The sequence below is a fragment of the Lemur catta genome, chromosome 9 (genome assembly GCF_020740605.2).
Source record: "Lemur catta isolate mLemCat1 chromosome 9, mLemCat1.pri, whole genome shotgun sequence".
Classification (NCBI taxonomy): domain Eukaryota; kingdom Metazoa; phylum Chordata; class Mammalia; order Primates; family Lemuridae; genus Lemur; species Lemur catta.
This window is the reverse complement of record NC_059136.1, coordinates 7,767,404-7,789,093: the sequence shown is the minus strand read 5'-3', so window position 1 is coordinate 7,789,093 and position 21,690 is coordinate 7,767,404. Positions and strand designations below refer to the sequence as shown.

Genomic DNA, 21,690 nt, shown 5'->3' with positions numbered 1-21,690 from the left:
CTTTCCCCACCGAAGTTATGTCCCAGGGAGCTTTGAAGCAAGGCTCCAGTGGATCAGTTCACATGTGGAGCTCATCTGTTTTCCATTCATTAACACAATAAAATGAAGAAAGAACCTCCAGTTCAAAATCTGTGTCATTGCCTTCCTTCCTCTGACAAAGACTTATTTATGTGAAACCAAAGGGAAATGAGATGATAGAATGAAAATCTACTATAAATGCCATAGTTTTGGAATGTATTATTTAACAAAATGGATAAACTGCCACTGTGGAGATGAAGGTAAGGATACTGCATTTCACCTTGTAAATCCCACGTCCACTGGGATCCAGTGAAGTGATCATAGCTAGTGAAGCTCTCCAAGGTTCATGCAATTGATAGAATGTGTGGTCGCTGGTACAGGGGCTTTATTATCTAACAAAGTGAGGTTCATTTAATGTCAGACACCAAACCACAGATCTAGAAAGCTCAGAGAACATTAAGCAGGATTAATGCCAAAAAAACCCTACACCTAGGAATATTATTTTGAAACTACAGGAAATCAAAGGTAAAGAAAAATACTGAAGGAAGCCAGAGTGAATAAAATTCTTTCCTATGGAAGAAAAAAAACCAAGAATTTCATCTGACTTCTCTTCAGAAACCATGCAAACAAGAAGAGAGAGTGGAGTGAAATATTTAAAGCATTGGGAAAAAAGCCCAACCAACCTAGAATTCTACAACCTATGATATTATACTTCAAAGGTGAAGGAAAATAAAGACTTTCTCAGATAAACAAAAATTGAAGAAATTTGATGCAAAGAGACCTGCCTTGTAAGAAATACTAAAAGAGGCTCTTTAGAGAGAAGAAAAATAATATCAGTTAGGAATATGTGTCTACATAAAGAATGGGAGAGCATTGAAGAAGGAATAAGTGAATGTAAAATAAAAACTTTTATTTTTATTATTCTCAATTGATCTAACAGATAACAGTTTGAAATAATAATAGCAACAATATATTTGATTGTTTATATATGTATACACACAAACAAAAACATGTATAGATGCTTATATGTAAGTGAAGTGAATGACAGTAAAAATGCAAGGGGCAAGAGGGAGAAATGAGGATTATTTTGTTATTATAAGGTATCCATACTACTTGTAAAGTGGTGCACTGTTATTTTAAAGTGGACTTAGATTAGCTGCAAATGTATATTGCAAACTCTAGGGCAACCACTAAAGAAAAAAATAAAAATAAAGTGATATGCTAAGAAAGGATAAAAAAATGGAATCATATAAAATGTTCTATTTAAACCACAAAAGGCAGAAAAAGAGTAGAAGACAAAAATAGAAACAAGGAATAAAGGCAACAAATAGAGAATGGTAACAAATATGGTAGATATTAATCCAACTATATCAATAACTACTTTGAATGTCAGTGATCTAAATGCCCCAGTTAAAAGACAAAGATTGTCAGAGTAGATCAACCAATATGGCACAACTATATGTTGTCTATAAGAAACCCACTTTAAATACAAACACTCATACAGATTAAAAGTAAATGAATAAAGAAAGATATACCATACTAACACTAATCAAAAGAAAGAGGGAGTAGCTGATTTAATTTGAGACAGAACAGACTTAAAAGTAAGGAAAGTTATCAGGAACAAAGAAGGGCATTACATAATGATAACAGGATCAATTCTCCAAGAAGACACATCAAAATCCTTCACCTGTATATATCTAACAACAGAGCATCAAAATATAGGAGGCAAAAGTGATAGAACTTCAGACAATATGGTATGAGAAGCTTCCTACACAGAGATCCGTAAAGAAAACATTCTTCCAGGGAATATTCAAGCAGCAGAAGAGAGACAAGACAGGATCAAACATTCTTCCACCTACCCAAGGACATCTACATAATTGATGCTTCTGTCACTACCCTTTTCTGTTCTAACATTTGCTTTATCTTACATAAAATGTAGATTTTCCTGGGTTACACAAGAATGTAACCATTTTTTCTCACTACTCCTACCGCCTTGTCTTTTTTTCCTTCTATATGTCTTTAAAATGCTGAAAATTCCAAATTGCCTTTCGGGAAAACATCCACAGGTCTGTCTGTGATTCCTGTTTCCCTGGTGCATCTTCAACTTTGGCGTAATAAACCTCTGGTGATCAAGAAAAAAAAAAGTGATAGAACTGTAAGGAGAAAGAGATGAATTCACTATCATAGTTGGATCCTTCAGTACCTCTCTATCAGAAATGGACAGATCTATCAGGAAGAAAATCAGTAAGGACACAGTTGAATTCAACAACACCATCAATCAACTGGATATAATTGACATCTATAGAATACTTCATCCATTAACGGCATAATACATATTTTTTCAAGCTCACATGGAACATTTACCAAGATAGGCCACATTATAGACCATAAAACATACTTTAAACTTAAAAGAATAGAAATCATACAATATCTGCTCTCAGACACAATCAAATTAGACTAGAAATCAATGACAGAAAGATAATTGGAAAATTCCAAAATAGGTGGAGGTTAAACAACACACTTCTAAATAACACATGAGTGAGAGAAGAATTCTCAAGAGAAATTAGAACATATTTTGAATTAAATGAAAATGAAAACACAACTTGTCAAAATTTGTGTAATGAAGCAAAAGCAATACTTAGAGGGATATTTATAGAGTCACATGCATATCTTAGAAAAGGGAAAAAATCTAAAATCAATCATCTAAGCTTCCATCTTAGGAAACTAGAAAAAGAAGAGCAAATTAAGTCCAAAGTAAGCAGAAAGAAAGAAAAAAATAGAGAAGATCAAAACATCATTTTTTACATCTTAAATATATACATTTTTTTTTAATTTCAGCATATTATAGGGGTACAAACATTTAGGTTACATATCTTGCTTTTGCCCCACCTGAGTCAGATCTTCAAGTGTGTCTATCCCCCAGACAGTGCACACTGTACCCATTAGGTGTGTATATACTCATCCCCTCCTCTCCTCTCCCATCTGCCCAACATCTGATGAATGTTACTACTAAATGTCCACTTAAGTGTTGATCAGTTAATACCAATTTGATGGTGAGTACATGTGGTACTTATTTTTCCATTCTTGAGATACTTCACTTAGAATGGGTTCCAGCTCTATCCAGGATAATACAAGAGCTGTTAGATCATCATTGTTTTTTGTGGCTACCCAAAGGAACAAAAGACATTCTATAAAAAAGACATCTGCATTCAAATGTTTATAGCAGCACAATTCATAATTGCAAAGATGTGGAAACAACCCAAGTGCCCATCAATACAGGAGTGGATTAATAAAATATATACAATTTTTGTTTGTCAAAAATATAGCAGAAATCAATGAGGTATAAAATAGGAAATCAAAAGAGAAAATCAATGAATCTAAACCTGGTTATTTGAAATATATTATAAAATCAATAAGCTTCTAGCCATTCTAACTAGGAAAAAAGAGAGAGGACACAAATTACTAATACCAGAAATAAAACATTGGACATAACTACAGATCCCATGGACATTAAAACAATTGTACTGGAAATTATACCAATGCCATAAAACAAAGAAAGGAAATAAAAGCATACTGATTGGAAGTATGAAATGAAACTATTTTTGTTCATGATGTTGTGATCATCTATGTAGAAAATCTGGAAGAATTGACAAATAACCCCAACAATTCCTGAGACCAATAAGCAATGATGGAAAGGTGGTGTCACACAAGATTAGTATACAAAATTCAATTGCTTCCCTGTATACTAGTAATGATCAAGTGGACATTAAAATTAAAAACATAGTACCATTTACATTAGCACCCCTAAAATGAAATACTTAGTTATAAATCTGACAAAATATGAATAAGATCTACATAAGTAAAACTACAAAACTCTGATGAACAAAATTAAAAAAAACTAAATAAATGGAGAGATATTCATGTTCGTGGATAGGAAGACTCAATATTGTCAAGATGTCAGTTATTCTCAAATTATCTATAGATTCAATACAATCCCAATCAAAATATCAGCAAGTTATTTTGTAGGCATCAGAAAACTTATTTTAAAGTTTATATAGAGAGACAAAAGTCTCTGTACAGCTAACACAATATAAAGGAGAACGGCAAAGTTGGAGAACTGACACTACCCAACTTCATGACTTACTATAAAGCTGTAGTATACAAGGCAGTGTGGCATTTCTGAAAGAATAGAGACAGATAAATGGAGCAGAATAGAGAGCCCAGAAATAGACCGACATAAATATTGTCAACTGATCTTTGACAAAGGAGCAAAGGAAATACAATGGAGCAAAGAGTCTTTTCAACAAATGGTGCCGGTTATCCACATGCAAAAAAAAAAAAAAAAAAAAAAAGAATCTAGACAAAGACCTTAAACCCTTTACAAACATTAATTCCAAATGGATCACAGACTTAGTATAAAATGCAAAACTAGATGATAATATGAGAGAAAATCCAGATGACCTTGGGCTTGGCAATGCCTTTTTAGATATGACACTTAAAGCATAATCTATAAAAGAAAGAATTGATAAGCTGAACTTTATTAAAATTAAAAATTTTGTGCTCTACAAAAGGACACTGTCAAGAGAATTAAAAGATGGGTCACAGACTGGAAGGAAATATTTGCAGATGACATCTCTTAAAAGACTGGTATCTGGAACAACAGAGTTTATATAAGAACTCAGAGTTTGTATAAAAAATGCAAAATTCAATAATAAGAAAACATAAAATTTGATTAAAAAATAGGCCAAAGATCTTAAAAGACACCTCACTCAGCATGATCTACAGGTAGCAAATAGTGTATGAAAAGATGCTCCACATCACATGTAATCAGAGAAATACATATGAAAACAACAATGTGCTCTCACTGCATACCTGTTAGAATGGCCAAAATTGAGAACACCAACAGCATCAAATGCTGGCAAGGATGTGGAGCAACTGTACCTCTCTTTTACTGTGGGTGGGAATGCAAAATGGCATAGGCACTTTGGAAGACAGTTTGGTGATTTCTTACAAAACTAAACATACTCTTACCATATAATCCAGTAATCTCACTCTCTGATATTTACCTAAAAGAAGTGAAAACTTATTTCTACACACACACACACACACACACACACACACACACACACACAACAAACCCTGCACATAGATGTTAATAGCAGCTTTATTTATAATTGCCAAAACTGAGAGGCAATCAAGACATCCTTCAGGAAGTGAATGAATAAGTAAACTGTGGTACATCTAGATGGTAAAATATAATTCAGCACTAAAAAGAAAGAACTATCAAGCCAGGAAAAGACACAGAGGAAACTTAATTTGATATTACTAACTAAAAGAAGCCAATCTGGAAAGGCTACATACTATATAATTCCAACTATATGACATTCTAGAAAAAGCAAAACTATGGAGGCCATAAACAGATCAGTGGTTGCCTGGAGTTTTCTGGAAGAAAAAAAAGGGGGATGAATAGGTGGAACACAGAGTATTTGTAGGGCAGTGAAATCATTCTGTATGATACTATAATGTTGGATACACGTCACTTATACATTTGTCCAAACCCACAGAACATATAACACCAAAATGAGCCCTAAGGTATACTATGGACTTTAGGTAATGATGATGTGTCAGTGCAGGTTCATCAATTACAACCAATGTACCACTCTGCTGGGGGATGTTAATAATGGGAGAGGCCATTCCACATACCCCGTACTCCTATATATGAACACCTCTGTACCTTCCACTCAATTTTACTGTCGAACCTAAAACTGCTCTAAAAAACTCTTTTTTATATATTAAAAGAGACACAAATTACAAAATAAAAAAATAAGTTCACTTAAGTAAGAAAGGGGAGATCATTTAAATGGTGCAAGAGTAAACTTTCTGCAACAGAATGAAACATGGATATTCTCAATCACTTGAGTTGTAGTATATATACATAGTGTATTTATGTCTATTTAAGCAGTTACTTAAGGGTTTAAACTAGCAAATTCTATTTATTTCAGCATACAATTATGGAGTACCCTCTATGAGCAACACACTGCTCAATATGCAGAGATTTTCCTGTGAATAAGACATAGATCTGCCCTCAGGGAACTTCTAGGCTGCCAAGAAGGTCGAAAATAAACAACTAATATATACCCAATAATTTCATTGCAATTGTGATGAATATTTGGAAGGAAAACAAATGGGGTCAGGAATTACAGGGAGGAAAGGAGAAGAGTGGAAATGATGAAATCAATTAGGATTTCATTGAGGCAATTGCAGAAACTCAAGTGAGAAAAATATTAGCATTTCATTTTCCTTTGTCAAATGATCCGTAGGTCTGGAGGCTATCTGGGAACTTAGATATGATGGGAAATTGTATTAATAATTATGTTAATATATACTTATATATAATATATAATTCATAATATAATTAATAATTATATAATGTAATTAAGTTATATTAAACATGAGGAAAGTAAGTACCAGGGAGACTCATAGATTTGTTCAATGTTCTAGAAATTAACAAAACAACATTTGTTTTCGAATAATTTTTTCATTCGTATTCTCATCAATTTGTTATGCTTCTCTACCTTCTTCCCAGAGTTTTCTAAAAGCCTAAAGCTTCACTGTTTAATGTACATAACTTTATGTTATGTGTTAGTTTGTGCATATTCTGTCAAGACTGGAAAACCCTTCCTGTTAATGTCACAAGTCTGCGTCTATCTAAGTACAGTACTTCTGCTGACCCAAGAACTATCAACTCTGAGTCATCATCCCCTGGGGAGGAGGTCCAGTGGCTGGATGCTCCCTCTCTGCCAGTCAAAGTGATAAGAGTCTACAGATGCCTTCTAAATGGAGATGAAGTGGTTGTAAATAAAATATTTTTACCCCAGGAAAAGGTGGGGCATTTGAACCCAGAGAGGATGGATTTAGGAGTATTATAATTCATTCAGCCTCAGATTTGTGGCTTAGAGGTTGAGACTAACATGTTCGTTTTGGCCATCACATACTTGTAGGAACAAGGGAACTTTATTTGTGCTCCTGCTTAAGAATCATCGCTGGCCCCTATGACCTTCTGAGATAAGTGAAGAGTCCCTAGTCTGGCCCTGCTAAGAAACAGCGAAGCTGGAAAGAATGGATGGAATCACTCTTTAAATTACAATCCCCTGTGAAATCTGTGGCTTTTCATAGGCTCAGCTCATCCACGTATGAGGCAGAATGTATGCACGCAGCACGGGCCCACAGCAATGCAGAAAAGTGACGTTCAGAGATTATGGTCTTTGAAGTTGGCCAGGTTGGCATTGGATCCCACTCTGGATGCTTTATAGTTGTGGGACTTAAGCTATTTATTTATAACTACTTATAACTTTTCTAAGCCTCAGTTTCCTCCTCTGAAAAGCAATAAAAAATTTGGCATCCATTTTGTACAGTCAATAAATGATTCGTAGTAACATATTTTAAGTATTTGATACATAGAGATGCTTAGTAAATATTGAGAAGCCATTTTTTATGATGAGTATTTCCCAATCACTGGCAACTGATCACTGCTTTTTTTTTTTTTTTTTTTTTTGTAGACTCTTCCCAAAATTCTTGATAAGCTAGCACCAGCATTCACAATGAGCAGCTGCAGCTTTCTCGTGGAGAAATCTCGAGCCTCCACGGCCCGGGTGGTGGTGTGGAGAGAGATGGGGGTGTCCAGAAGCTACACCATGGAAAGCAGCTACTGTGGCTGCAACCAGGGCCCATACCAGGTATGTGAAGCTGCAGGACACCCATACTTGCTGTTCGGCAGCAATACCCAGAAATGGGAAGTTCTAATAGACCCCTCCTTCCTGCTTTCTCTCCTGAAAGGGGAAAAAGGCTCCAAGTGGAGTCTGACCTCACTACCTTGTCTTGAAGAATTGGTTCAATGACTGCCTTCACCTTCAGCATTATCTGTGTTAATCCTGGAAGCAATGCATGCGTGCCTTCCAATTTGGTTCTTTTATCAGCTGCCCTCACCAGCAAGCAGCAGAGAGCCTCCCTTTGATGTGCAACTCCAACTTTTACAGAATCTCTGTCTGCCTGGCTGTATTCTATGCATGAAAATCTGTTGTTGCCTTTTGCAACCAGTGGATTAGTCCCATATGCATCATAAATGGCATAGCTTGGTCTATAGATACTGTCAATATATATATATCTATTGTGTTTCTCTGTCTTCTGTGCCAATCTAAATCTGCAGCTCTCTGTGTTATCCTTCTGTCTCCAGAGCACAAAAAAGTGTGTGTGCATGACGTGGGTCTCCTAGAATGAGTGGGTCTCGGACTCATATGCTAGTGTCAAGGGAAAGTGCTCTTGTATAAATCACATTCTTTCTACAGCTATATTAACTGCATGAGCAGCTGGATAGCTGCTGCAGCAGGCTGTCCTGGCTGCTCTTCCCACTCCCCCATAGAGGAGCATAAATAAGGGACATTTTGACAGTGCCAGGGTAATAGACTCTTGTAAATTTCTTAGGCAAGCTGACAGACTACTCCTTGGTGACTTCCATTAAACCCCAAGAATACCTGTACCTCACCAATGTTAAGCTCATTGTGTTGGCTTTAATACTGTCCTGGAACAGCCAGGAAGCACTTGGCATCTATGCAATCCTGAGCTTGTAGAAATCTGTTAGTTATCAATGGGATTTCAAGGAGTAACAGATGAAGAACATTTTCTAACTTCCCAACCAAAGAGTTTTTTTTACTCAGGGCTACTGAACACACATTTTGACTCATTATTTCTTTCAAATAGCCACTTAGTCTAAACAGTCACTTTAAAGAATAATTTTATTACCAAATTAATAAATTAGTAGGCCGAATTAATCCTATTTACCCACATTAATGTAGATACAGAATAAGAAGAGTAGATATCATTGGATGGACATGGGATTGGCCACCAAAGACCTCACTCTTCCACTAACCAACAGTGTTGAAAGCTACTTACCACTGTGAACCTATGTTTCGTATGTCAAATGCGGATATTAATGACAATTCTTCTACTTCCTGGCATACAAGATCTTTGTGAAGGCTGAAAGAAAACACATATATGAATGTCTGTGGAGGTTATATCATCAGCAATCTGCTCACTCTCTTGTCATTCGAAACCTAAAAGATTGGGAAAATAAGCCTGGAATATTGTGACCTAAGGGCTTATGGATATAGATTTGTGTCTCTCTAGCTGCAAGCCTCTTGATGGAAGCGAGCCAGTCATTTGTTTAAAAGACAACTCCATGCAGGCCTTCACAGATTTATTGGATTGGTGACTTTTATTGACTTTGTTTCTCCAAGTACCAACTCAGACTAACAGCTTCTAGTCACATAAGTATCAATGCCATTCACTATAAATCAGCTGGAAACTCAGTGCTTTGAAGCTGTTTGAAAACTAAATGACTCATAGGTTCAGGCCCTCACCAACTCTCTATCTTCCTTGCAATGTACATAGTGGCTGTTGGCAATGACAAAAAATGAAAGAGGTTCACCCAGTGGGACAGCTTTCAGGTACTAGCACAGCATTTATCTTGTGAAATTTTCCACTTGGTTTTTGCATGGGGTCTCTAGAAGGAAGACTGGAGAGAGAACTGGCTAGAGAAAACACGAACAGTGCCAGACTTGATTTTGGTTTAACAATCCCATTCTCAATATGAAACACCTTTCTGAATGGATTGGTTTTCTTCCTTTTGTTTTCCCGTCCTTACAAACATTGTTTAGTAACTGAGCAGAATTGCAGACAGTGAGCGAGGGAATGGTGAGTAATTTTACATATGGGAGGGCCCACCCCATGGGATGGAAGCCAGCCCAGAGTTGGGTGTTTTGGTGGTTTTTATTTGAGGTATATAATGAAGTTCATGAGCTATACAGCAGTATAGAAATTTCCATCATGAACATATTGCAAATGATTTTTGTACATTGGGAAGCTGAGTCCCAATTGAGTCTTGAGGTTATTATTCTAAGGTCATCTTTCCATTTTTTGTTTAGCATTACCATTTATCCAAAAGATGGAAGAACCTTAAATACACCCATGAGGGGCATTCCTTCCTTCCTTCATAAGAATATAAATATTTTTGCAGTTTCTCTGGTTAACACGACTTTAAAGTAGTTCCAATCATTTCTCCCCCAGCACACTAAGTACCTGATTTGTTAGTATTGAAATGAAATATCATTTCTTACAGTGACATTTATGTTGGAACTGCTTTAAAGAACATAAGCTGTTACTTTCAAATAATTATTATTAATATAATATTTTCTCTTCTATTTTCCATTCTATAGTAGGCTAATTTAAAAAAAATTCTGCTTTTGTTTCTTTGGGATATAGTCTCTGCTGATAGGTCATACACTTAGATCTATAATTTGTATTTAATGTGGAAATCCCACCCACTGAGAGATTTACTTTACCTATTAGGGACTGGCCCAAAGCTATTGAGGCTGTTGAGAGAAAAGCCAAAATGGAATGATACATCCTTTTGGGGCTCATTTTTTAGAGGCGTCCAGTCTATCTGGACAGCTGTGTGCTGAGTGTTTGTGACCTGAGGTCACATACATGGTGTATTTGCACATACAAAGGCATGTGGCTGGGTCCCAGGGGCTGCTGGTGGCTTAGGAGGATGATGTGAGTACTTCCACCTAAGCAGGCTGTCAACTTGCTCCTTGGCAACGTGCAAGCTTGTGGGACAGTAAAGTGGTTCTTAGTCAGAGAAAGGCAGAAGACGGGGACTCAGCTGAGGTTTGAAGAGTGACCCAATTGGTGTTCAAACTCTCTATACCCACAAGCTGCCTCCCCTGTACTGCAGGCCCTCTGTGCAATCTGTCCTCTCCAACCCCACAGAGGGATCTTGCAGTAACACAAATCTGTTCAAGGCACAGCACTGCCCACAACCCCTTCCAAGTGTCTTCATTATGTGTAGATAAAATCCATCTCCTGATCTTGACATGTGAGGCCTTTTATAATCTCTTCTTTTATCTATCTATCTATCTATCTATCCATCTATCTATCTATCTATCTATTTTTTTCAGTGCTTAGTATAGTATAGGGTAGGTATTAAAAATGTGTGATGACTGACGAATGAATGAATGAATAAGTGAACAAATGAATAAATGGCAATTTCCAAGTGGTCAAATGATTATCCTCTCCGTCATGGGTAACTAGAAAAGGGGAAGAAATCACTATGGTCCAAATGTGATCAGAAGCCATTCTAAGATGGATATTTAAGAGTTGCTTCAATGGGCGGAAATGGAAACTGTGTGGGTGGGAAAGGGGAAAGCATAAGAATGCAGTGCTGAGACCTCTCAGACTTGTCACTAGATACATGATTTGAGAGCGTCCAGTGGAATCTTTCCCAGAGTAAGGCAATTCTAGTCCAGGTGTGGAAACTCTCATGGCCACATTCTAATATCATGATGATCAGGCAGAAAGACTTCATCCGTACATATGGTGGATGTTGCAGTCCACCCTCTAGATCCCTCCTTAGGACCCAGGTACTCATTTCCCCTGGTTGTTCACAGCCTTGTCCATCACCAGGAATTGACTGTAGCTGAAGGAAGCTGCCTTGCCCAAAGCTATGGCTTCTCCCTACGGGCAGCCTGTATCCAATGGCTGGTCTATGTGGGGGGTACAAAGGCCTGTTCTCCTTGCCTCAGTTCGGACAACTCCAAAGGCTATTCCAGCTCTCGTGCTCCCTGTAGGATCAGCTAGGACCTCTGCTACAATTGCATTGTGGTTCAACTTCCTCTGCCCAATTCTGCTTTCTTCATCACTCACAGATAGAGTTACAGCAAGTACTCCCCAAAAGTCCTTCTACATGCAAATCTCAGAGTTTCAGAGGCTGTTTCCTGGGGTAAACAACTTATAATAGCATCAAAAGGGATTAAATTGGAAAACATAAATGTTGGAACTAAGCACTTAAACTGTTAAGATGGTTTGATAGGGAGGAATTTTATAGGAAATTCAATTATCTGAACTCAGCATTCAAGGTTCCCAATCCCAGTGTTGGTTTTTGTTTTTGTTTTTGTTTTTTTCCATTAATACTCCACTTGCCTCAGCTGTTCAGGGAACAAAGCTCCCCCAGCCCCTCCTCATAGAACCAGAGATTGCAGTACTGCAGCTCAGGGCAGGTCTTACAGTGGTCTGGAATGTAGGCTGGGTGTATTAGTTTCCTGTGGCTGCCACAACAAATTACCACAAACTGCATGGCTTAAAACAACATAAATTTGTTCTCTCACAGTTCTGGAGCCTACAAGTCTGAAATCAAGGTGGCAGCAGTGCTACGTTCTCTTTAATGCCATCTGATCCGTGCCTTTCGCATAGCTTCCGGTATTGTCAGAAATCCTTGGCGTCCTTTGGCTTGTAGACATAACTCCAGTCTCTTCTTTTGTGGCCTTTTCCACCTGTGTGCCTCTGTCTCTGTGTGTCTCCTTCTTATAGGGACACCAGTCGTATTGGCTTAAGGGCCCACTCTACTCCAGTACTACCTCGTCTCAACTAATTAAATCTGCAATAACCCTATTTCCTTATCACATTCTGAGGCTCTGAGAAGGAGATGAATTTTTGAGTTGGGGAGGACATGATTCAACCTAATACATGAATATGCTGGTCATGCAACAAGGCATACAGTATGTAGACCCAAGAGTTAAGGAGAGGTCTTTATTCCTGTCTTCATATTACTGTGTTGTGAATCCTTGAATATGTTGTAACAGTTCTTGTTTTCTCTCTACCTCGTGATGAGGAAAATAAGAAGGTTTGGAGTTTCTTGGAACATCTTGGAAGACAAATCTGAAAGCCATGCTATGTATGATGGGTGCTGATTAACTGCTTGGGTATTATAATATGCAATATTAAAGTAGCAATAATGATGATAAACATATCTGTTGTATTACTGTGTGCTAAGGCATTTACACATATTAAATTAGTCTATATCTGATACTGTACAACAAAGCACCACGGAATCAGTTTTCATTATTATTACTATCATTATTCCTATTATATAAATGAGGACACTTAGGCAGAGAAGTTAAGTCACTCACTCAAGGTCCCACAGCTAGTAAGTTTCAGAGCCAGGATTGAAGCCAGGCAGGTCTGGTGCTGGGATCTTTGCTTTCACTCCCAGGCTTTCTGCCTAGTAGGATGTGGCTGGTGAAAGGGGACCTGGGCTTTGGAAACAGGAAACTCAAATTCCACACTTCGCTGCCATTAAGCAGATCTGTTGCAGCAGGTGAGTCTCTTAACCTCTCTGGGTCAATGTTTTCTTATTTATAAATAGAAGACAGAATTGAAAGTAAGAGATGGGCATGGTTCTGCTAAATGATGCTTGACAAAGTCTGCCTTTGCTGGGTATTCAAGGGACTTGTGGATCACTTAGACCAGGGTGACCCAGCAGAATTGTGAGGCCCCTACAAATCTGCAACATATGAGTATGCACATCTTTCTAGGGGAAGAGCGCTCTACTTTTAGCCCCAATTAGCTAGTTCTCAAGCTGTTCTATCCACCATTCCTCCCCTCCTCCTTGTCATCCTGTCATGGCTGGTCTCTATTTTACCTTTCCAGAGTATACAAAGAGGTCTGAGAGGAATGTGATACATATGAAATAGCAGCTTTCAACCAGCAGGGGGAACGGGGAGCACAGCATGTCTTCAGTAAAACAACAAATTTAAGCTTGTGTCAGGCGACCTCCTATGTTGCTTCCTATCCTCATTTCATTTTCTAGTGAACTTCTCTCCTTGCTTGTCCCATCAGAGAACCAGAACCATTGCTCTCACGTAGCTCTCTGGACTTGCAAAGCCTGAAAGGAGGACATCACTCTTCTGCAAAAGTGTCCTAAGCTGCAGAATTAGCTCTGTGCCAGGGCATATACATACACACATTCTTTCTTTCTCTAAAACACACATGTGTATGAGTGTGTATCACAGGTATATACACAACCATGGAGGGCAATGGTTCTCAATCGTAGATTCATACAGGGAAGCATAGCTTATTGTTCAGTGTGGGCTCCTATGTTTCTGTGTTCCTTAGAGTTCCAAGGAGAGCTCTGTATTTTGCTTTTGTGACCTTGAGACAGTTCCTGACCTTTATGAGCTTTAGTGGTAAACACGCTGTTCTTCATAGCTCATACTTCATGGAGATGCTGTAAAAATTGAAAAAGCTATTGCCTGTAAAATATTTATCACTATTTCCATAGTAAAACTCCACATATGTTTACTGGTTGTATTATTAATTGTAAGAATTATTAATGTTTTTTTTTAAATCTTAGATAAAGGCACAAAGACTCTAACTCTTAACCATAATTATCTTATTAAGACCTTTTCTATTGGAACCTTTGGGGTTTGAGATTAGGACTCTGAGATTTTATAAACTCTAATATGCAGCCAAGGTTGAAAACCACAGATTTTGGGCTTTTATCGACACTGATATTCATATACCTATATTTATAGACTTAGCTATATCAAAGCAATTTTTCTATATGTGTCATTTAGACATTTCCTTTATTATCTACCCATTTATTTTATTTATCAAACTTTTTATGTGGTGTAATGTATATTATAGCCAATTCATATGAGAGGTCTCAAAGAGAAGGAGAAGGGGAGAATTTGTGAGCCTCCTTCTAGGGGAAGAGAAAGGAAGGAGTGAGGAATGGAGGGCAGGACAGGAAACAGATTTAAATTTCTTAAACTTCTGAATAGCCAAGGAAACTATCATTAGAGCACACAGACAATCTACAGAATGGGAGAAAATACTTGCTTTCTACACATCCGATAAAGGGCTGATAACAAGAATCTATATAGAACTTAAGAAAAATCCACAAGAAAAATCAAATAACTCCATCAATAAATAAATAGGCAAAGGGCATGAACAGAAACTGTTCAAAAAAAGACAGACTAATGACCAGCAAACATATAAAGAAGTACTCAACATCTCTAATCATTAGGGAAATGCAAATCAAAACTACAATGAGAATGTCACCTAACTTCAATGAGAATGGCCTTTATCAAAAAGTCCCAAAACAACAAATGCTGACGTGGATGTAGAGAGATTGGAACACTTTTACACTACTGGTGGGACTGCAAATTAGTATAACCCCGGTGGAAAGTAATTTGGAGATACCTCAAAGAGCTAAAAATAGAAGTACCATTTGATTCAGCAATCCCTCTAACTAAGCATCTATCCAAAGGAAAAAAAGACATTCTATAATAAAGACATTTGCACTAGAATGTTTATAGCAGCACAATTCGCAATCACAAAGAAGTGGAAACAACACAAGTGCCCATCAATACATGAGTGGATTAATAAAATGTGGTATATGTATAACATGGAATGCTACTCAACTACAAAAAGCAATGATGAACTAGCACCTCTTATATTATCCTGGATAAAGCATGAGCCCATCCTTTGAAGTGAGGTATAACAAGATGGAAAAACATGTACCACATGTACTCGCCACAAGACTAGTACTAACTGATCAACACTAAGGTGTTCACAAGGTAGTAATACTCATTGGGTGCCAGTCAGGTGTAGGGGGCAGTAAACCCACAATTAATGGAAGCGGAGTGCACTGTATGGGGGAAGGACACGCTTGTAGCTGTCTTGGGCAAGGCAGATGCATTTCATGTAACGAAAATGTTTGTACCCCCATAATATCCTGAATTAAAAAAAAATAATTAATTAATTAATTTCCCCAAAGACGGTTGCATTTAAAAGGCTATTCTAATCATGAGCACAACTCAGGAATGTATTTGGGATCACTATTCTCAAATCGCTTCCTTGTTCTATCGGCAGCCATATATAGGAATATAATTTCTTTCTGGTCTTTGAATGGCAGGGGAGGTGTCTTACTTTCATTAATATACCCTGAGAATGTGCATAAGAATCACCTGGGAGGTTATACAACTCAAATTTCTGAACTGTGTGTCCAGAGATTTGTTGATCTAAGGTTTGGGCCAGGAATCTGCATTTTATCAAGCACCCTTGGACATTCAGAGCCTAGTGGCCCAGAGGCCAGTCATTGAGCAACTGAGGCAGGATACCCAGTCCATATGTAAGAGGTAAGGTTGTTTTGAAACAAGGTTTTATTTTTCTTTTCTTGTTCATCATCATCTTTTGGAGTACAGAGAATTTCCCATGGCTTTTGTCATAAAGTCTTAAATTCTCCCCTTGCCCTCACCTTTTATTTATTTATTTTTAAATCTGTGCCTTTAGGTAATTGACTTAGTTCTATACATGAGCTGTATTTTAAAGCTGCCTGATATCCCATTGAGAGGTTAAAGATGTTTTTGTTTCCTTGTTTTCCCTACCTCCTAGAACACCCTGAGGTCAGGATTTCTCCAGTTGACATGTTGGAACTGTTTTCTTATGTGGGCTTTCAAGAGTCTAGGAACAGATATATGTAAAATATTTGTTTGGCTATGTGTACAGTTTTAGGGGGAGAGTACCTATAGTTTTTAAAAAGGTGGGTGACCCCTAAAAAAGAGTAAGAGCTCATGCCTTGGTTTATTGATTCCAAGATCTCTAGAGGGCTCTTCACAGCTTCATAGTTTTGCTCTTAAATCAGCTGCAGAAAGTGCTTGGCTTGACTTTGTGAAAATCAAGTGGAATCTGTAAATCGCTGACTATTTCTACCCACTTATTAATTAACAGGAGAACAATGATGCATCTCATTAAATGTGTATTGGATTAACTTCAGTCTAAATCTTCTGTGATGACCTAGGACACTAATCTCAGGATGCTCTTTCTCACAGTTGGTTGTTTAGTCTCTGTAGCAGTAGTAGCAGCACCTGAGATGCGTTAGAAATGCAGACTCTTGGGCCCCTCCCATTTAATTAGCATTTTAACGAGATCCCCAGGTGATTCCTGTTCTCAGGAGAGTTTGAGAAGCGCTGATTTAGAGTACCCTTGGTGCTGAGGGAGGCAGGCAGGTAGATTGGAAGAGAGGTCAAGAGGTTGGGGAGCTCTAACTTTTCTGCGAAGGCAGAAAATTCTTCCCAGCTAGAATGAGATGCTATATGTGAATATGACATAAAATTTGAAAGTAATCCCCAACATGAGACAGCTTTTTGATCTATGCCAACATTCTAATGAACTGTCTTTTTGTTTTCTGGTTTTTGTTTTTTTTTTAAATCACACCCATACTCTTTAACATCTTTCTACTTCCTAGGGCTTAGAAAATAGAATGACAATTTTTCAAATGCCTGTTTTGCCACTGGAAAGCCACTTTATTCTTTTGTAGATACAAGTATAAAATCCAGGTGCTAAACTGTCATTTTAGTATAAGTACTACTTGGACAATTGATGTCGATAGTCTCTCCTTTCGTATTAACTGTGATTCAACAAGTGAGGTTTTGTTTTCATTTAGCCTCTTTGTATATGAACTCAAGGCACACTATGAGCAGTTTATTAACTCACTGCAGGCTTAATGATATAGTGAAATATTGTTCTCACTCTGTAACTCTTAGTTCCATAACGTCTGTCAGCACCGTGACAGAATATTAAAAGGAATTAAATAAAAATCAAGAGGCAGAGATGCTAATAAGGTTGCCAGCAGGGGCCTTTCCTAGTACTGCTAAAGCCCTGGGAGCCATGAATTTTAAATGCCCATTGCAGAAAATGGTTCCTTGTATCAAAAATAAGGAGGAAATCTGGCACTTGAGATAATCCAATGAGCCTCAAATGACCTCTGATCCTTTAAAAATAATTTGGCTTCAAATGACCAAGAAGAAGGAACAGTGGTTTATCTCTGTAGGTATTACTCTTCTCATGTGAACAATGTAAATGCAATAAATCAGATACTCTTAAGGAACAGATATATAAAGCCAAAGAAAGCATTGATTTAATCCAGAGTTTTATTTAGTTTGTAGCATAGGCAAAATAAGCATTGGCCCAACTTGGGATGCTTTTCTTTGGTCCTTGGTACATGACTAACTTTCCTGGAGTAGCATTTCCATACAAATGTTCTGATAAAGGCAGAGTCCAGATTATGAAGAGTTATCCCTAAGGTATTCTCTCTGTATCAATGGGGTGGGCCCCAAAGCATAATACCCTTCTTGGCTATGAGAAGCAGATGATGATTCAAATCCCCCAGACAGTTTTTACCATTCTCCAGCATGCCTTCAATCCAATGGCATGGCCTTAAGAACTTCTATTTCTAAAAGTAAGCAGCAACTCTATATATGTCTGTGTTCCCTAAAGGTAAGTGAGAACATTTTGGAATACTTTGAACCTTGTTTTTAGAAGGCAAACATCAGATATCTTTATATAAATTTAAAATTGTTTCATCAATTGGTCAACATATATTTATTAAGTATCTACTTTGTTTTAAGCTGAAGTTTGTGACTGAGGATATATACATAGAACACTATGCACTAAAACAAGGCCAGATAAATGGTCATTTCATCTTCCTTCTTCATTCATTCTTTCCTTAACCATTTAAGAAACATTTTTTAAAAAATTCAATGAAATATTAAATGCCAAGAATATGACAGAGGGAAGAACTGACAGCTTCCTGATGTCCCATAGTTTATAGTCCAGCCAGAGAGGCAGATAATTAAGTAAGCATTAATAGCAGAGAGTAGTATGGACAGAATTGGGTGCTATAACAGAACACAGAAGGAGAAGATACTTTGGGTTTTCAGTAAATGTTGGTAGAGTTGAATATGAATTATCCACAAGTTGTGTGAGTGTGTGTATGAAATTGGAAAAGATAACATCTGGTAAAATAGAAGATAATTCTTTGAAAGTAGGGCAGAGTTAGGAAGTTCTTGATTTTTCTTTTATCCCAGTTTTCTTTCATCCTACTTTTGCCTCATTTCATATCTCTAATGCTACCATGGAATCCCACACCAGGGGTATGCATCATGCTGAATCGGAGCACACTGGAGTACACAAGCATGTCATCCTGCTCCTTATTCCAGCCTGCCCTCCATAGGAACACGCTGAAATGCACTGCTGGTATTATTTCCATGCTGCTTATAATTATAACTGTACTTCCCTGAAGGCAAATAGAATCAGAAAGATCAAAAATGTTTGAAAATCCTTCTAAGACTGATAAAGAGTAGTGAAATTTAAATATAAAGGTGATCTTAATTATTTTGTTCCAAATGAAATTCTGGCAATACACTCCCATGTATTCTTGAAAACAACAAAAATCACAGTAATAAAAATACCTTCCCTTTTCAAAGTGGTTTGTAATTTACAAAACACTTTCATAAATTCATTGTCTTAGATGAGCCAGAAAACTACCATAGACCAAGTGTGAGGAAAAAATGGAAGGGAGAGGTAAGGAAATGATGAGCCAGGGACTGCACTGGTCAAAGCAGTTAGTCAGGTAGGTTGGCACAGCTATGTGAGATGTTTCTGGATGGCCCATATGGAGTTGAGAAGGAAGGATGGCCTTTATCTGCCTGCTGTGTCACCCGCCTTCTGGTTTCCCATTAGTGAGAGTGTGTACCCAGAGGGTTAAACTGACATGTTGAGGTTGCACCATCTGGGTCCTTCTCAGCCACACATCCAAGTCTAGAAATGGTGGGAGAAGCCAGAAACTTGGGGTGCAAGCCTGGTTGGCTTGGCTATATAGTAGTAGCAAAGAAGGAGGTTCTTCTAGGAATTTGACTGGTCATCCCAGGGGGTGCACCTGTGAGGGGCCAAGCAGAATTGGTGGCACCTAAGGCAAAGCTCACCACTGGGGGTTCAGGAGCTGATGTCTCTGAGGGAATCTAAGGCGGCACCTAAGATATGTTCTATACAATTCCTCCAAAAATCTTTTACTATTTTTAATTATAAAGATGATAGCACAAACTAGCCATATAAAATAAAAAATATCCATGACTTTTGACCCTGAAGTTCTACTTCCCAGACATTTAATTTCAGAAGTGCACAAAGATTATGCTTGTTAATGGTGAAAATGTGGAAACAACCTTAAGTTTCATGAATAGAGGATTGGTGAAATAAAGACTTTTCTGTTTAAACAATGGATAACTCCAAGAGAAGGAAGAAGATAATTAATATTTACATGAACTTTAGCATTTCCATAGGCTAGCTTTATCATTTTATTGACTGTACTTTGGGTAAATTATTTATTCTTTTTTAACCTTTAGTGTAGTCATCAGAAAAAAAGCAGGGCTAATGATTGTACCTCCTTCAGCATATATATATTAATATTTAATGCACTTAGTATAGTGTCTGAAACAGAATGCTAGCTAATCCTCATTTTTACCATGATATATTGTTCTACCCATCCTACCGACATGAAAACCAAGAGAGATGGAGAAAATTTCAGTGGCATTCCAAATACTTGAAGAGCAGTCAGTGGTGTTCCTTAATTATAACACTTTGCCTCGTGTTGATAAAAATCTTCAGATCTCACAAAGCTGGGATAAGCAGTTACTGCATTACATGACAAAATTTGTGCCTGAAAAGATCTTAGCAAAATGGAATCCTGGGCAGAATCTCAAAAGACGAGCTTCATAGGGATAATTAGGAAGTCTTGCACTTTGTTAAAACAGAAAGGAAATCACTTAACTACAAGAAGGTTTATAAAAATATTTAGAAATTTTACTTGTAATATAATATAAATCAAATATGAACTACAACTGTTAAAAATGAGACTGCGATATTAGATTATGTTAAAATTACCACAGTGCCTGAAATGAGAAAGCTGATATTTCTACTGTCTCCAACTCAATCTAATTGTGCTGAGAAAAATGTGTTCCATTCAGTAATAGGACTCGATTTTGGAATTCTAGTAGAAGCAAGCAATGGTCAGATAAAAAGAGCCTGAGAGCCCACCTAAGGGGGATGGAATTTATTTCAGAGATAGTAGCGATCCACTGATTTCAACAGAGAAATAATGGGATCACAGCTGTTTTTTAACAGTTGTGTGATGGATGGGACTGGCTTTAGGGAGACCAGTCAGAAGATGTGTGTAAGAGCCCATGGTAGGAGGGAGGGCAGGAAACAAGACAGACACATTCAAGAGGGATTCAGGTGGTGGAATTGACAGGTCGACCTGACAACGAGCTGCCTGAGGTGTTCAGGGATGAAGAAGTGGGAGAAGTCTGTGATGATTACCAGGTCTCTGGACTGGATTTGGTGTTTGAAATGTGAGAAGGGAAATAATCTTGTGGGTATGTGTGGACGAGCATATGTATTAGGAAGTGAAGCATAGTCAGAGAAACTAACAGCATCTCGGGATTTTAAGGAAGAAACTAAAGAAGCAGAGTTTGGCTTAATAGATGAACTCCATGGCCAATGTCTTCTGTGAAATTCTTGAGACTATGATCAGACCATTACTAGAAGAGAATGTGAAATGCCCAAGTTAACCTTAGGAGGGACTTTCTAACATACACTCATTACTGCTCCAACACAGCTGACCTTATCCTTGTTGCAGCCTAGTTTAAATTATAATGCTTATTCTTCTATGCACTCCAAAATTATTGTAGGTTTCCTTGTTACTACTAACTTCCTAGAAATGCAAATCTGTACTTTGGTATTTTGGCTGAAGAAAGGGACTCTGAGTCAAACTTGAATGTGCATACATATATATATGTTTTTTCTAACTATATTATAGAAAAGGTCAAGAAATAATAAGAAAACCAGTATTGCCTATAAATGCATGGATTTGTTTCTATCATTGTTTTTGTCATTTTGGTGTTTCATTCTAGACTTTCTTCACATGTCCATCTTTTATAG

The 21,690-nt window shown here is 37.5% G+C and overlaps 1 protein-coding gene across 1 annotated transcript in view; it reads left to right on the top strand.

The window, feature by feature from the left end:
* AGBL1 (AGBL carboxypeptidase 1) overlaps positions 1-21,690 on the top strand; it is a 641,096-nt gene that overhangs the window by 325,498 nt on the left and 293,908 nt on the right. Inside the window, exon 21 of the mRNA XM_045560454.1 lies at positions 7,578-7,754. Within this exon, the coding sequence (XP_045416410.1) occupies positions 7,578-7,754 (177 nt within the window). The remainder of the gene's footprint in view (positions 1-7,577; positions 7,755-21,690) is intronic.